We start from the raw sequence: 17,777 nt of genomic DNA, 5'->3' as shown, positions 1-17,777 counted from the left end.
CAAAACTCTGGATTCTATGCACTGCCTTGAAGAGAATTAAGCACGTCAAGTAAGATTCTGTCATTTTTCTTCAGAGAGACCTCCAGCTAACTAGCCTTAAACCTCATGAAACTGCTTAGCACTCACCCACCTGGAAAATTTGAAAAATTAAAAAAAAAATAAATAAAAAAGGGACATGTTGAATTGTTGAATTCTTTATCTTTCTCTCCCTTGGGGCTGAGAGGAGACTCCCACTCACTCCAGACTCATACTGCACAGTCTTCCTCTGGGCATGTTAATGTTTGTTTGGTTTGTTTTTTTTTCCCAGCTGGGGAAAGCCAAACCTTTTTTTAAAATCCATGACTGGAAGAGTAGTAACAGAAGAAACCAAATCTCATCTGTGCTTTAGGCATGCTTTTAGCCTCTTCTCCAGTTCAGCTCCTCAGTGTTTTAGGTGGTGCGGTATAATAGACAGCAGCTGGCAAGAAGGAGTGACCAGCAACAGACAACTACACCTGGTAAAACAGATAGATTGGGTAGTGGATAGATTAGGTAGTGGCCTCACACTCATATCAGCCTACTGGCACCTGGGGAGAGATGGAGGCCTCCCAGACTGGTGTTCCTTCAGTTAAGAGCAGAAAAAAACCCAAAACCAGTCCTGAGCTCCCCACCTCAAAGTCATGGCAAATCACCAAGTCCCTGTTTCTGGGGACACAAGCGTCCTTGCCAAGGGTCAGTCAACACATACTAGTAGACTTAGTCTCACCTTGCCAAGAGGCACTAGCGAGTTTTCAAAAGCTATAAAATTGATACCTAAAAACCCCCTCTTTTTGGGGAAGAAAAAATGACTACGTTACCTGATGGACGGGTCAACAGGCCTGGACCTCACTTCCTCTGCCAAGCAGAAATGTCTTGGTAAGAATTGCATGCCTCTGACTCTGTCACATGTTTCCCTGGGAAAATAACTACTAACTCAAGTTTTTTTATTGTTACTTGCTTTATAGATATATATGTATATGCTAAGTGTTAACTGGTTATAAGTGTTTAAGTGCTAATGCAGCAAGTGAATTTCTCAAGGCAATTCTGAATTTGTTTTTATCTGTCACTTAAATTAAATTACTTATCATGTCAGCATTGCAAAATTGTTTCTCTGACAGGCTTTGCTGCAAGTGGCTGTGAGCTGCACTTATTAACCCTATGCGTATCAGTCTCTAAGGAGATTCTCACAAGTAACCCAATTCTGATTTGTGGCAAAAACATGTATAAGCACACACACATAACCCTTTAGTCATAAACCGCTTACCTCATGACTTGATGGTAGGGTGCCCTTAGCCACCTTTCAGAATCTCACCTGTTTAACGTGACAGGTGGACATTTAGGAAAATTCTTTTTATAGATCCCCAGTGCCCTTGGATACATAGGAGGCAGTGAGTAACTCAGTCCTATCAAAATTAGTGCTTATAAATCTCTGAGGACTAGTGAAGTCACATAACTCATTGGTGATGCACCGTAGTTATTTCCAAAGTTAGTGGCAGAGAAGCTGATGGTGCTTTTGGATTTAGCTTGCAAACTCACACCTCAGTACCACTGTGGAGCATCGTCCCATTATCATGTACAGCTCCCAATTCTGACTACACAAAAATAATATTTACAAATGCCATGCATTGATCTGAGTTGATTTAAAAATAATTCAAAGGTTAAATTTAAATTTACCTGAAAATATGGTCTAAGTGTTTCATTTGCACAAAATGGAATGTATTTTTTATAGTTAGAAGATAGAAGCAAGGGACTTCACATGAAATTGTTATTCCTGATGGCAGTGGATACTCCCAAATCAAAATAATCCAGGAACAGTTTGGAAGTGCTGATCACTTGAAGTGTTTAGATGTATAATCTAAATCAATGCAAGATAGGAACCTACATTTCCAGCAATGGCCAGCAGTCATCATGGATGCCACTAGGCCACCTGAGTGAAAAATCCGGAGTGGATTGGTTTTTGATAAACAACAGTGCAGCCTGGACTCCTTTCTTTTACTCTTCCACAGGCTACCCAGAAGAATCTGGGAGAGTTAGGTAGGCTTCAAAATTACATGGCCTAAGTTACAGAAAAGCACCCCTGGAATGTTCAAAAAAGAAAGAAACAATAAAAACAAAAAAAGAAAAACCCCACAATGAACATCCATCTCCCGTGTAATAGCAGACATTTGTACAGAGACCACCAAATATCATGTTTTAATCCTTAAGTGACTAAATATTTTTCAAAATCCAGTCCCTGCTGTCCTTGTTTCTCAGTTCCACTGTCTGTAAAATTGGAATAACACTAATCTAATGTAATCCAATCCAATCTAGCAGCAATCAGTAGTTATCTGAAGAAAATCTCATTAGAGGTTTTGAGGAGCTGAAACATTACAGCACTGGAGTCCACAGAAATATCCTAGCTGATAACTGCCTCCTCCTTCACTCCTAATCTCCTCCCTTCTGAGGATAACATCTCTGAAACAGTTTAGTAAATTCTGGCAGAGTTTTGAAAACAACTTTATAATGTGTCCATGTTTTGCCCTAGAAGCTGCTGTTTTCCCCGCTCATTTTTACAAATTATACTGTCACTCAGCCATAGTTATCTTTAAATGGAAAAATAGATCTTTAAAAAGCACAACTAAGGAGAAAACCCTAAATGTAATAAGCCAAAGCTATCTACCAGAAAAGGAGACTAAACCCAGCTATATTTCCCCAAAAAACAACCTTCCAAGCATTTGCTTATCTCAAAGGTGTTAATAATTTAGAATTTATTTCCTAAGTAGGAAAGAACCAGGGTAAGATGCTAAGATTGATTATATATATAACAAGAGCTATTAGCAATACTGACAGCTTGTTTCTTCTTTACCATAAGCCATGTACTGAATCAAGTCCAGTGACCTTATGACAACAGGACTAAGGGAAATGTCACTATGTTCACACTAAACCCATGTTAGGGGAGTGGAGAATGAGTTTTGCCCTTATTTTGAACACTGAAGTAAATACCCCATCTTCAGTTCTTAGAGGACAATGGAATCTGCTGTGCCAAGAAAAATATATGGTATCAACCGAAAGCAGTGTATTTTTCAAGATAAGATCTCATTATTGATTAAATTTATTAAGAGCAACAATTAAAAATAAGGCATGGTCTGAGTAGTAGCTGACCACCGAATGTTTGTACCATGCCCTTCAGGGCTCCCAAAGAACCTTGCAGTCAAAGACATCAACGTTGATATCATGCTCACAATTACAGGCAAAGCATGATTTAATTTTACTGGCTTTACTAGGTTAGGCTGGGACAGAGTTAATTTTCACAAGAAGCTGGGAGGGGACACAGCTGGGCAGCTGACTGGGGCTGGTCAAAGGGATATTCAGTACCATGACATCATACTCAGTATATGAGAGGGTAGATGGCCAGAGGGCATCGATTTTGGCTTCGCTCACAGCTCAGCAATTGTGGCTCAGGAGCATGTGGGATGATGATTTTCCAGGTGGGGAGCGTCTTGTGCTGTGTATCATTCGCTTTCTGTATTCTTTTTTTGTTGTTGTTGTTACTTTTGCTATTGTTTTTCCTCCTCCATGGCTGTCCTGTTAAACTGGTTTTAACCTAACTCACAAATTTTACTTTGTTTCTCATTCCCCTCCCCATCCCACTGGGGTAGGGGAGGAATGAGTAAGCAGCCATGCAGATGTTTGTCAGCTGGGGCCAAACCATGACACACGCTTAATCTAGATCTGCCTTCTTCTCCAACATAGATATTCATAAATCTTCTGTACATGGATAACAGCATTTTTACAACCCTTATTCACTCATTTGAACAATATTGGCTTGGCTGGACTAACATTTAAAGAAAAAAAAGAAAAGAGTTATTTCCCAATTCACGTGAGCACCCTTTTCCTCTTGATTCAGTGAACAGGCTGCCTCTCCAAGTAGTCACCAAGATTGAAATGCAGGCATCAATCTAAGTCTGCTGCCACAATTATGCTGATCAGAATAACTCGTGCTTTTCTGAAACCTGAATATTAGGAAAATAAAACCTGATGATTTTTTCCCCAAGCACTGCCTGCTGCACTTTGTGTTATGATAGATTAATCAGCCTCGGGTATGATGATTACACTCTAATATTCAGCTATCCATCCTGACCCACACAAAATGTTCTGGCTCCTGGCAAGAATTTAATACTTTATTTTTGCTCATGTTTTCTTACCCACACTGACAACTAGTAACACAGTAGACAAGGCTGATGCGACAAGAGGGATGCAGTTTCAGATTAGGATGCCTACGTTCAGGTGTTTATATGAATGCCAGGTTTCTAAAGTTCTATTATAGTCAACAGGGGTCTAGTAAAAAAAAGTCAATGGATCACAAGAAGCAAGTAAGGGAGCAGCCAGACCACTGTGAGCTTACAGTGAGTTTCATTGCTTTAGACTCTACTGACTACGTTCAATCGACTATAATGGGAGCTTAGGTATTGTCTGTCCAATTCCACTGCCTGAAGGAAGATATTCAGAATCATCAGAGATGTCCTGGTGTCTCCAAGACATACTGCTGGTGCTGGCAGACACAACACAAGACCTACAGGAAATTAGTATCCCCATGGTACAGCAGTTGAAAGGATATCTGGCACATCACACATAGCTCTAGTGCAGAAACATCCTGCACCTAGGTTCCATGTGAACAGAAATTAATTGCCTAACTATTGGTGCTGCAATACTTAAATTCAGCCCTATCCTTCAAGGACCATCTTACACTAATTAAGCAGTGAGCAGACAGAGAGTTTCAGTCTTTCTGAGGTCAACACTGTGGTATCATTTTGATGCTATCTTTCCATATTTTAACAAAACACCTCTGCAGCAATACTGGCTACACACATGAGCTTTTCTTGGTTTTCTTTTTTGCTTTATTAAATGAAATTGGAAAACTTGGAAAATACCTGGGTGCTGTTCCAGCAGACATAGACCCATAGCCAAATTGTGAAGACTCATTCACATTTACACATCAGAAAGAAGGTGTCTTTTCAGTGATGCTCCAGTACACCCTTCCCAGCCATCAACACAATCCCTTTTTTGACAAACACTATCACTTGGACTCTGTGGTGCTGCTGACAATACTGTGCCTACTGGCTTTCAAACAACTCATGGGACAGTAGATCTCTTATCTATAACACAATGTAAACATACATCTTTGCTATGATAACACGTACATTTTATCATCATATTTTAGTATTGGGTGCATCTGTGTGCTTCAGGCTCTGCAAAAAGCAACTGTTTCTCAGTTGGACACATAGTTCATGTGAAAAGCACCACAGTCTCAGTTAAGTTGCTAAGTCTGGGCATAACAGTGATAGGACCACATTACAATTTGCTGTATTTCTCCTAACTCTGTTCAATTTCTATTTCCAAAGCATGTGAGTATGTAAGTGATAGCTTCTGTTGAATACAATATCGATTATTTCTTTTCTTCTGGATGATCTCCATATCAAAATCCAAATCTAAAAATGCTTACAAGGAAATAAGAGAGAAGCTTTTAAGAAAGCATAAGTCATTTGTTGTAATGTCTCTACCAACCTTAATTTAAAATACCAGCTGCCTCATTTTTGTAAAATCACTAAAATTTCAAGCACCAGGAACCATAATTCTTCATTATTAGATTCTTCAATAAACTTTATACTTTACACTGGAAAAGCTTTAGAGGCAATTCTTATATCGGCACACAAGAAATTTCAGTATGTTGCTTTTGCAGACATTACTAGAAATCAGATGTGAAAGTCCCTCCTATGCTTAAAACAAAAATAGAATAATCTCCCTCTCTTTCAGCTTGTCCATAACAGCTGCTAATCAGAATTTCTCTGTTGCAAAATATATGCTGTAAAATATAAAGAAGCTATAGCAGGAAAGTACATGAGGAAGGCTAACTATAGGAGGCCACTTACAATATGTCGCTATTAGACACAGTTTTAACTGTGCTATTTTTATCATAATACTGTGATGGTGCACAGCATTGATTACTGTCCATTAAAATAATAAAAAAAAGCACTGAAATTTTCAACTGGTCTGCAAAGATAAGAAAAGGGGAAAAAAGAGGGGGGAAAAAAACCCAAACAAGCACTTGAATTGCTGCCATAATTACAGAGTTTGAGGGCCCATAAACAATTTCTTTCCTGTCTCCATCCTTGGCTAATACCTTCAGCACCTCCATTATGATCATAGATGGTTAGAAATCCTAGGTGCAGTTTCTGAGTGGTAGCTTGAAATACCTTTGTAAAAGCACAAGCTGCAGTGACCAAGACCCATCACTACCTTTTCGGTGCCTCATGTGAAGACATTGGTGTTTCAAACTGAATCAGTCCTTTGGCATCCCCAACTTGGATAAATCAACAAGGCAGTGGATTTTTATCCAATAAATGCCATTTGTGAGCAACAATTCACACAGATTAACAAAAAGCACAAGTAAATTTCCCTTCCCAGTTAAAGTAAGGGAAAGTTAGCTGGTTTTATGCATCAGAAGAAAATTAACTTATTTGGAAAGCAGAATATTCAATGTCCTCCGCTGCCATACAAAAAACAGTAGGAACAGAGCAGGTATAGGAACGAAGCAGGAATGAACCCTAAGTGAAGGAGTGAAAGATGAGGGCACAGTGCAGATATGCTCAGTAATACAGCTGCAGCCTTAGGGAATTTTAGCAATATCAAGATAACTCAAGTGACTAAAGCTGTAACAAATCAGAAAATATAGAGGTTCAGAGCATGCAGAAAGACAGGCCTAGGAAATTGAAGGATAGTCCTGATCTGCTGGAGAAGACGTCTGTAATAATAATGAGTAGCTAAACCTGGACTAAGTGACTGAAAAACTTTGGTGGTCTGTCTGCTGGTAGATTAATTGTGTGATGGGTGGTCAGACAAGAGGACTGTCAGTGAGGCAACTCAGCATGTCAAGGAAAACGTATTATAACGTGTGATTTCACTTGGCCCCAGTTATAACCCTGATTCATGTTAAGCAGCATAAGAGAAGCCCCATGACAATCAATGGGATCACACACAGAATCCAATGCTAAGAAGTGAGAATAAAATGTGAAGAATAAAATTCTTAGCTTGAGGGATAACCATGAACCAATGAACAAATTTAAAATATAAGTTCTTTGATGTGGGAAGCAGTATTATGCTCTCAGGCTAGAGAGCTTCTTGTTCAGTTGAATCCCAATATGCAACTAGCATTCCTATGGAGTGCCGCAATAGAAATAACACTGAAGTGAGTTCCTGCTGCTGGACCTTTCCTGGACTTGTTACTTATGAAAAATTATCCGAACCTCCACTTAGGAGAAGAGAGTTAAAGCAGTAGTAAATGCTCAGTGTGAGGTCATTATCCAGCAAAATCTGACTTGCATAAAAAATTGTGCTAAAAATCTGCAAAAACTAAGATGCTAGGATGCTAAGGGTAAATCCAAAAGATGTCAAAAGCCTAGAAGCATAAACTAATATATCTAAAAACAAAAAAAGCACATGATGTATCTGTTGCCCTGAGTAGTGGGAAATTACCAGCAGCACACATCTGGCTGCCATAATTTCAGCCTCTTCCTAGCATTCCAATTTTAGACAACATCTGCAACTAAGCCAACTAGCAGACCTCAAAATATTGATGTCCAGCCCCTTTTTAACTTTCAGGCAGAGCTGAGAGAAGCCCGGTGCCCAGCACCCTTGTCAGCTCACAACCTCCTCCCTGTGTCTCTGACTGAAGAAAAGCCTTGGCTTTGCTGCAGCATATTTCATTCTGCCTACTTCAAGGCATGACACCTAGGAGTGCCATACATGCTCTCTTTTTAAATTACCCAAGGTTTTATTATTTTAACAAATTTCCTTTCAAGTGAGCTGAAACATTAATGTTCTCCCCTCTTCTCCTTCACATTCTCTGTGCTTGCAACCTAACTCACCCTTTTGAGTACGCTTCTTTCCAAGGTCGTCTTCTGGAGCAAGGTTTTCATGTCACAGTATAGGGACTCTACAACTGCCTATCTCTGTCCCTCCTACATCTTTTCTTCTTCATTCCAAAGGAGAATATTTTCTTAAATAAAATTTACTAAACTTTCAGGTTTTAAGCACGATAACGTAAGACCAACTGTAAGGATGGAAACCCCACTTAGTTGGTTATCAAGTTGTCATCATCCACCAAAGAGCTGACAGGCCATGAAAGCAAAGTGCTCATCCATATTTTCACCAACAGAAAAATCTAAAGCATGAGCAGAATATTTGCCCCAGTCTTGGCGCAGCGCAACTACCACTGACTGCTGTCAGTCCACATTAGATCCCCAAGATCATGCTTACACTGGGAGGTTAAAAGCAGGTGGAAGAATATTTTCTTGACGGCAGTGGTGTCTGGTCTAAAAAATCAGCTGGAATCTACGGTAATGTGACAGCGTGAAAATGTAAAACTTAAACTGCTCGGCCAGTGTCCCAGAGTAAATCAGGGCTTAATCCAGAAATTGGGATATTCCCCTTGAACATCAGCACAAGTCTTTTAGCCAAAACTTATTTCTGGCAATGCCATGAAATGTAAATCATCCCTACCTGTATCTAGGTATATATGCGGTAAATCAGTGCTAACTGATAATCAAACTGTTTCATTAAAAAAAATAGTAAAAATCATCCCATCATGTCAATCTGGTTATTTTGTTTTAAAACTGGCATAAAAATGCCCAGCATATTGTAAAGATCAAAAACATCAAACTCTCTTCAGACTAGGCATGGAAAAACTGCATGAAAATACATAAAAGTATTAAATAAATACATGAATGAAAGCAAATGAATTTCCTATGTTTACTTAACAGTGCTAATATAGAAATAAGCCAAATGTGTTCTAGTGAACAAAAAATTGAGTCTGAAGTTAATCCCTTATATTTTTCTTTTTTTTTCTATAGCCTAGAGGTCCTTCGTACTTCCATTTAAGTCATGGCCCTAAGTGATCCATACAGCATTCATAATATTCTGTTGTGTCTATTTTATTGGGAAATACAGTAATCAAAGTGCTGAAATAAATTTTTCTATTATTTGACTTAAAGTATTGAAATGGCTAAGCTAATTTATTTTGGTTATCATCCCATTGGTCTTGGTATTATAAATTAATCCCACAATTTTGACAGACCTTCTAGTTGTCTAATGCCTCAAAAAATTATTTTCATGAAACAAAAAACACGCTAAGATTTTTTTTTAAATCAATTAATCATTTCTGGTTAATAAAAAAAATAATATAAAATGGTTTACTGTTATGTGACTTTGGCACTTGCACATTTGCTCTGTCCTACATCAGTTAAGGAGCTATTGCAGATTCCAGTTATAGCGCTCAGAGTTCCGGCTGCATTTTTAAAGCACCAACTGTTACTTAATTTTGTTAGCATAAACACCCAATAAAATTTTATGGTGTGTTAAGCTCTCATTAAAGATGAAAAACAGCAGCAGAGAGCAGCACCCACAAATAAACAGGGAATGGGATGGCTCTGACATTTCTGATGCTCAGAGCTCATTCAGATTCAGGGCTTGGGGCTCCCCATCCTGGAAGGCACTGCAGAGATAAGGAGAGTGAAATCCAATGCACCACTGGAAACCTCTTGAGCTCCACACAGCCCAGCCACAACATTCTTGGCAAATATTTACTGGGGACAGAGTAGTTCTTCTCCAGCCCCTAAAACCTTAAAACAGCAGTTTTTCATAACTGCACAATGGTACAAACCCTGCATCTCCTTTACTCCCCATCACCCTAAATACCCTAGCTCCATCGACACCAAGACTAGAGGAGCCTGCTCTTCCCCAGGCTGCATGTCACAGTTGGATTCCCTCTAGCTGGGGAAAGCATGACTCCTGTCAGGTGATTTTTGATCAGTCAAGGCATTTATAAAGCCAGTCTGGCCATCTCACTTTGTCTTCACATCCATCAGAGAGAGGCATTTGACCCTTCCACTGAAATTTCTAGTATTGAACCTGCCATTATCCTCCTGGAAAAATTTCCTGTTAATGGCAATTTTACAGGACAGCTGACACTCAGATTGTCCCAGGAAACACTCAAGGGAACACGGCTGGAATTAACTGACAAAACCCATCAGGTTTATAGGTAAAATTGTAGAGAGAGGAGACTTCACTCTCTGAAATAATGCATGATCTGATTAGGAATTTCCCACAGTTGTTACTCCTAAAATCCTTAAAGCTGGGTTGCTAAAGCTCTTGGAAATGTCTAAATTCTTCTATTTACATCAATAGAATCAAAACTACTCTCACTAATTCTGTACTTCCACTGGATAATATCAACTGAAAGCTTACACGAAACAAGAAAGAGAGAGAATGTGATAAAACACAGTTTCAAGCACTTCTTCTGAATTTCCTGGCATTTTTTTTATTATTATTTTTATTTACAGCCCATTGTTCTTAGTTTAGCCAGATTTTCGCTTCCTCTGCTGCTTTGTGAAAGATCGCCCATCACAGACAAAGAAGATAGAGGATCTATACAATCTGGTACAGGGAAAATTGTTAAATCAACACTACACAGTTCCACCCCATGTGCAAAACAAAACCTTGTTCCATAAGCAGACTAACTAACATCTGGTTTCCTAATGGGCAGAGAACCCAAGACTACACTTTTCTCCTCTGTCTTTGCCAACAGATTTTTCCTGCTGACACGTACAGCAGGCAAGGGATAACACTCTTCACAGAGAGGGATATGCTGGTGGGATGTCAGGAGCACAATAGCTAGTATTGCCTTCATTTTCCAGGGCAGAGGAGCTCAAGTTCAGTCTATCCTCTCAACCTCAAATTTCACATAATTTGAGATCATTCTTACTCTGTTAAGCTTGGTAGGTTCAGCACCTTAGTTCACTGCCTGTGCAACTAGAGTAATTCTTCCCTTCTCCCAGGCTTTTGCTTCTTATTGTCAGCTTAAGCCCTAAACACTCTGAAGGCAAAGCCATTTCCATCCATATGGGTTACAGTACTCAGAAGGATTGGGCCGTAGTCTTGGCTGGGGCTCTCATGTAGTGCTGAATTAGACTACTCCTAAAGGTTTTGAGATGGGAGTGTAACTTCTAAAGGTCTGCCCTCTGAGCTATACTGGAGTTTGAAGAAAGCTGTCTGATTGTGTTTTAAAGTCCTGGCAACTCCATCAGGTCCTACATTACTACTTATTAGGTGTGGAAGCCAACCTCACATTCCCACTAGAGTATTAAAAGTGGAGAACTCAAAAATATACTGCTTAGCTGTGCCCATACATGGTAACTTACCACACACAGTAAAACACAATGTGCAAGTAAAACTGAACTCGTTTCCACTTCAACAATAATGCAGAGGAGCTACCACAGCTTCCTTATCTTCATTTTCTGCATCCAACAGTGCTAGAAATGCTGTGGCTCTATTGCTTCCATAACTTTAGAGGTATTTATTCTCTCTGCAATTAAACCAACCAAGTAAGTAGCAATTCAACTGAAATCAGTGGAATTCACAAGGGGAATAATTCATGTAAAAGGAAGAAAATTAGATTCACTTAATGTAGATGCAACAATGCCTTATTAATTGTTTAAATAATAAACTACTATAAAATAAATACTCTCTCATATCCTGTTAAAAGGACATTATTGATGTATTGACCACACCTGTACGAACACTGCACTGACACTTTAGATCAAGGCAGCTCCCTGCAAAGATTCAGTTCTGTAGGAACACCCCACATCAGCAATTTGCTTTTCTTATAGGTTGTCTTTTTCTTTTCAAAATAATGGGAAAGCAACCAAGGGTACAATCAAAACTGTATTTCCAGTTCAGCTTAATTGAGTGTACTCCACTTTAACAAAGACTTTAAATTACCTTATAGAGTTGTTTTCATACCCACTTTCTTACATCCTAATATTGCCAATCAATACAATTGTCTCTCCTTTAAGAGAAAAGAAAAAAAATAAGTCTGCCCAAGTTATTTGCTGTTATCCTCAAGCATTCACTATTCCGGATTAAAAATAGTTGCAGTTTTTTACACAGATGTCCCAAACTCAGAGCTTTGATTCAACAAGCTTTTATTAATGCTTATGTACTTTAAGCTGACAGAGAGGAAGGGTGCCCTGTAAACCACATCTAGGAAATCTACGATGGAAACATGCATCATTTGCTCAGTTTTAACTTAGCATTGTTCCATTTTAAAATACAGCCTGAGTGACTCTTATCAGTCCTGGTGGGACAGGAAAACACTTACATCCTACACCCGTATAAGGACCAAAATCAGGAAGTGGTTAAAGCATAGATACACAAAAAGATTCAAGTGCCTAATAAAACATTTAGTTTAGTGCAGTTTAGACAGTAAAATGACTGCATTACCCTCAAAACACACATAAGCTATTTGAGTACTTATTAGTGATGCATTACTGGGGCCATAAGCTGCATATAAGCATGCACCAAATGAGCTGTATTGACAACAGGTCTCAGAATTAGAAGACCTGACCCAGAAGATATACACTGACCATGTCCAAGACCGAGCTCCACCCAGAACAGTTATACTCCTTAAAAAAATATGGTCAGAGAGGAGTTGAAAGAGACTGAATCAGCAGTAGTGTTGTGCCAAGCAGTACTAATGTACAGCAGAGGCTGTTGAACCATGCTGGGGGTTCAGACTGTATTCTCCAGATTGTGCGTGTCACCAATGGTTTGGCTAAATGTATTTTCACCCAAAATACAGAGAAACTGCACCCCCCTTTTCTGAGAAGACACTGTGGCTTTCCATCTTCTCCACCCCGAAGAACAGTCCTGTGCTCTGTGCTGGCCCCTCTCTAAAAGGAGAGACCGGAGGGCTCCTGCTGATGAATACGACAGTTTCCTGAAGGATGGGAGCTGGTGGGTTTCTGAATCCTCATAAACACTTAGAAGGCCACCTGATCCACAAGGCCCACTCCATGAGATACCTTTTTGCTCACTATACTCGGATGGAGGAACCTAAATAGAGCTGTTTCTAAAGGAAGAAATTACTCCCAATATTTTCTGAAGATTTTCTTCCCTTGAGATAGATGGAACTGGGAGTCCCCCATGAAACAAAGTGCCTTCTCACAGCATCCTTCTTGGTACTAATCTAATTAAGGAAGTTAAATTTAAGATACAGTCTCTGTGCCTTACATTGGCTGGCACAGGGCTCTGGACTGCTGAATAAAAGCCAAAGACCAGGATGCAACAACATGCAGTGTTGAAATGCCTAAGCCCCCATACGGAGCTAGCCCTTGTTAATATTTGTCCAGCTGTGACAGATGGGAACTGAACCCCAAATTCTTGGCCAGGATCTGAATAACTTTCCAATATTGTACACTTCCTTGATCAGAGTTGAAACCTTCTCCCAGCCCACACGGAGAGGTGACTGGTTTTGTACAGACTCTCAGTGGCTATAGGGCTCACCACTTCAGCTACCCGAACATGCCAGAAATGTTTCTATGATAAAGCTTTTCATTACAGCATTGAGGTAAATCCTCTCGCCTTCCTCCCACAAACTGTCTTAGGAAAGGCAATGGGATTAGTCACAGGCAGGAAAAAAGAGCGTTAGAAGCTGTATGTACACAAACTATTTCTCAAAAAATAGTTCTTGACAGTATTTCAACAGCACTCACAAGTGGTTTAGACCTAGATCTTGATTAAAAGCAGCGTTATAGAGAAATGTCAAAAAACTCCACAACTGTTTTAGTTACTAGAGTTTGGAATTACAATCAAGGTATGCACTTAAGCACTTTAATTGTATCCCTTCTTTAAAATGTTACCTCCCTTGCTCATCACAGCTGCACAAAGCTGTAAATCTTGCAAAGGAAAGTTGAAGTCTAAGTGCTCATTGCCTCACAAGAGGAAACTTAAGAGAAAAGCGAGGAAGAAGAGTGACCTTGCCTCAATGAGTTGGAAATTGCAGCTCTGGGTCAACACAACACGACAACTTTTTTTGGGGGGGAAAAAAACCAAGCAAAAAGTTGTTTTAAGAGCAGTGGAAACAACAGTGTTTGATTTACAACAGATTTTTGCCCTGCCTTATTTGCCCAACCCATTCCTTCTTGCAAAGACTCCAGCCCTCGCCTAGGGCTGCCTCTTTTCAAACATAAACTTCCAGTTCTTCTGGAAAGCTCCTTCTATACATCCTCCCTTTCATTCCCTTCCAAACTTTACACAGCCTGTGATGGGTGACAGACACCCCATGATGTAGCTACAGCCAAATGATGACTGGGTTGCTGGGACAAGGAAAGTAAAGGAGATACAGGCAGATCGGCAGATTGCTCCCTGCTGCTTCCTGCTGCTTCCTCTACTCAGGTATTAAGTAGTCCTTCTCTATTAAGCAAGTGATTTCTGTGACACTTGTAGAAAGTTTACATTTGCAACACTTCCTCTGTTCTGTCAGTTTTGGTTAAAATTGGCCAGTGAGTACAAAAGTTAGGAGAGTAGGAAAGTCAGACAAGTCCTGTTTTGTTGGTTGGGTTTTGTTTGTTTGTTTTTCAGGAGAAAAAAAAAAAGAAAATTAAACATCTCGTAAGGATTTCTGTGCTTCAGAAGTCAGTGTTACAAAAGACTTTGTTTTTCTGCCTCTTGTCTACTCCATCACAGACCTCTTACAGATGAGTTATTTGTTTTTTCAGCCCTGTTTGATACACTCTCATTTCCGAAGGTTTCCTTCCAACTGATTCAGTCATGCATAGAGCTTTCTGAGTTTTAATTAAAACCCCAAAACCATCAATCACGTCAATCTTCTGACTTGAAAAAAAAAAATTTATTTCAAATGGAAAAAATATCCACATCCTACAGAATCTGAAAACAACAGGAAGATGCCTTCAGGACAAATACAAACGTATCAATTATCATGTGCTAAGAATATACGCATTTGAGCCCTATCCTTTCCTTCTGCATTAAAGTGTTAGGTCAGCAGCTTGAAACAATAAATTATTACTGATATGCAATAACCTTAGCTGTTCAACACAAGACTCAAAGAAAACCTGAAAGTGCAAAGAAAGGAGGCCCAATGTTGAAATTACAGGCAAGAACCACGGAGAACCTTTAGTTTAAGGCCCTCAAATTATGCAAAAAGCTTATGCATGTGTTTAACTTAAAATATATGATTAGTCATGGAGCTAAGTAAATAATTTCAGCAGACTCATCTAATCTGTTTGTATGCTTCCACCGCCCTCATCATGTCACATCTGTTAATACTCATATAGCCTCACGATTAGTGGGTTTAATCCTAAAAAGATCATATGAGAAAAGGAGGAATAACTGTATTCACTTTACAGAAGAAGACGCATGAGGTAAATCTGTGTGCCTAAGCGTTTGTAGAATTAGATCTGCCTAGACATGAAGTATCCATCCAGGTGCACCAGCATTCCAAACAACACAACTTTAAGTCTAAAAGATGGAACATAATGCCAGTATTAAGAGATAAAATAAAAAAAAAAAAGAAGTTAACAGAGCATCATTTCTGGTGAAAGATAAACTTTGCATTTCTTTAAGATGCATCCCATTAGCCAATACAGAAATATGTCAGTTTACAAAACACTAGACTCAAAAAGGCACTCGAAATCTTTGGTGGGGAAAAAAATCCACCACAAAACAGAAACATGAACACTGAAAAACACTTCAAAGAGTTGCAGAAGGAGCATCAACAGATTCATCTACAACACAGCACACACATCAGGCCGACTCAAGTTTATCTTATAGTGTATCAGTGCTGTAAAGGCAGATTCAAGGGCCGTGTTCATTACTATCAAAAAATATCAAATTTGATCAGGATCAAGTCTAAGAACTCAATTACCTTTCTGTTGCATTCAGCAGAGTGCGCAATAAGGTGTATTACCCCAGTTATTTTATTTTTTTTAATGCTGGCTATGCAAACACACCGGTGGCAAGAAGCCAAAGTAGCAGACAGAGAAATACCTGACCCCGCGTTACACATGAGCACAAACCTTCTACCTTTGAATCATTTTAACCCACTCGAAGCAGGAGCGCGAGTTCAGACCCTCCCAGCACTTGGGGCTGTGGGGCCCCAGCATCTTCACTCCCTGAACAGCCGGTTCAGTCCCTCCCCGAGCTGCAGCCTTCAACGCGTTAAACTCCGCTCGGAGAGCGCAGGGAGCGATACCTGCAAGGAGAAGGCTCCGAACCCAGGAGAGGAGCCGGGGAGGAGATGCTCAACTTGGCGAAGTGATGCGCTAGCGGGGAGCGCAGGGGGAATCGCTGCCCGGGGCGGGAGGGGACGCTCTCAGCTACAGTTTTGGGGACCGGGAGCGGAGGGGAGGGGAGCCGGGCAGCCCCGCCGAGCTCCGTTCCCACGGGCTGCGCGCCCCGCTCAGCGCCGCGGCCGCTCTTACCTTGGCCCCCTTGCCGCTGGAGCACCGGACATTGTTGGTCACCCCGGCCGTCTGGTTCATGCTGGGGGGCAGGAAAGTTGCGGCCCGCGACCCCGCGGAGAGAAGGAGGGATGGAGGAGAAGAGGAGGGAGCGGGGGGGGGGGCAAGGATGAAGAGGACGGGCTGGCGGCGCTCCCGGCTTCTCGGCTCCGAAACAAAACCTGGAACACCCCCGCCCTCTCCTCCCGTCCCCGGCACCGCTTTCCTCCCCCGCCCTCCAAAGCAGAGGCGAGGCGAGCCCGATTCTGCCCGCCCCCAGCCCTCCGGGACGCGGCGGGGAGGGCGCAGGGTGCGCGATGCTCCGCGGGACCCGCTGTCCCGGAGCCCGGCTCGCCCCGGCGAGCTCTCACTTCTTCTTCGCCATCGTTTTGTTTTAATCTCCCCCTCCCGGTGTGGGAAATCGCGTTAAAAACTGTCAGGGTTTCCACCAGAGCTGTTTGGGTTTTGGTTTGTTTTTTTGTTTTTTTTTTTTGAACTCCTGGTGCAGCAGTTTCCTGTGAAATAAATTCCAGGTTGTGTTTTGATTGACAGACTTTTGCTTTGAATCGTAGAATCACTAGGTTGGAAAAGATCCTTGAGATCATCAAGCCCAACGGTACCTGTCCACTACGAAATCATATCCCCAAGCTCTTCATCTACCCGTCTGTTAAATGCCTCCAGGCATGGTGACTCAACCACCTCCCTGGGCAGCCTGTTAGAGTGCTTGATGACCCTTTCAGTGAAGAAGTTTTTCCTAATGTCCAATCTGAACCTCCCCGGTGTGATTTGAGGCCATACCCTCTCATCCCATCACCTGTCACCTAGGAGAAGAGACCAACACCAACCTCACTACAACTTCCTTTGTAGACAACGATAAGGTCTCCCCTCAGCCTCCTTTTCTCCAGGCTAAACAACCCCAATTCCGTCAGCCACCCCTCTGAAGACTTGTTCTCCAGCCCTTTCACCAGCGTCGTTGCTCTTCTCTGGACACACTCCAGGACCTCAACATCTTTCTTATAATGAGGGACCCAAAACTGAACACAGTATTCAGTTGCACCCTTATTATCAAGAGCCAGGATTTGGGTCCTGCTTTTCTGCATAATTCTTCTTCCAGGTGTGCTGGAATTCAGGGCTTTTTGTTGTTGTTTTGGTGAAATAAATGCTGTACAAATTACTCTGCTTTGCTGGTAAAAATTTGATCTTTAAGTAAAACAAATAAACAAATCCATGTCATGAGTCATTATCCAGATATTTTGTCTTCTGCTTGTTCCACCCCTCCACCTCAGCCCATAAAATCAGACGCTGCCTCCTCTGTTCTTGCAATAAAAACTTTGTGGAACACAGTTCCCAGAGTAGGAAAAAAAAAACCAAAACAACCCACCTTATGTCTGAGTAAGATGTGGATAGCCAAGGCTGAAAACATCCATG

General features: G+C 40.9%; 1 protein-coding gene across 1 annotated transcript in view; it reads right to left on the bottom strand.

Moving 5' to 3' along the window:
* Nucleotides 1-16,392, bottom strand: part of DPP6 (dipeptidyl peptidase like 6) — a 568,651-nt gene extending 552,259 nt beyond the window's left edge. The window contains exon 1 of the mRNA XM_069859300.1: nucleotides 16,332-16,392. Coding sequence (XP_069715401.1) covers nucleotides 16,332-16,391 — 60 coding nt within the window. The 5' untranslated portion in view covers nucleotide 16,392. The remainder of the gene's footprint in view (nucleotides 1-16,331) is intronic.
* Between the last annotated feature and the right edge of the window lie 1,385 nt (nucleotides 16,393-17,777).

The sequence above is a fragment of the Phaenicophaeus curvirostris genome, chromosome 6 (assembly GCF_032191515.1).
Source record: "Phaenicophaeus curvirostris isolate KB17595 chromosome 6, BPBGC_Pcur_1.0, whole genome shotgun sequence".
NCBI lineage: Eukaryota > Metazoa > Chordata > Aves > Cuculiformes > Cuculidae > Phaenicophaeus > Phaenicophaeus curvirostris.
The sequence above is the reverse complement of the archived record's forward strand: the minus strand, read 5'-3'. Positions and strand labels throughout refer to the sequence as shown.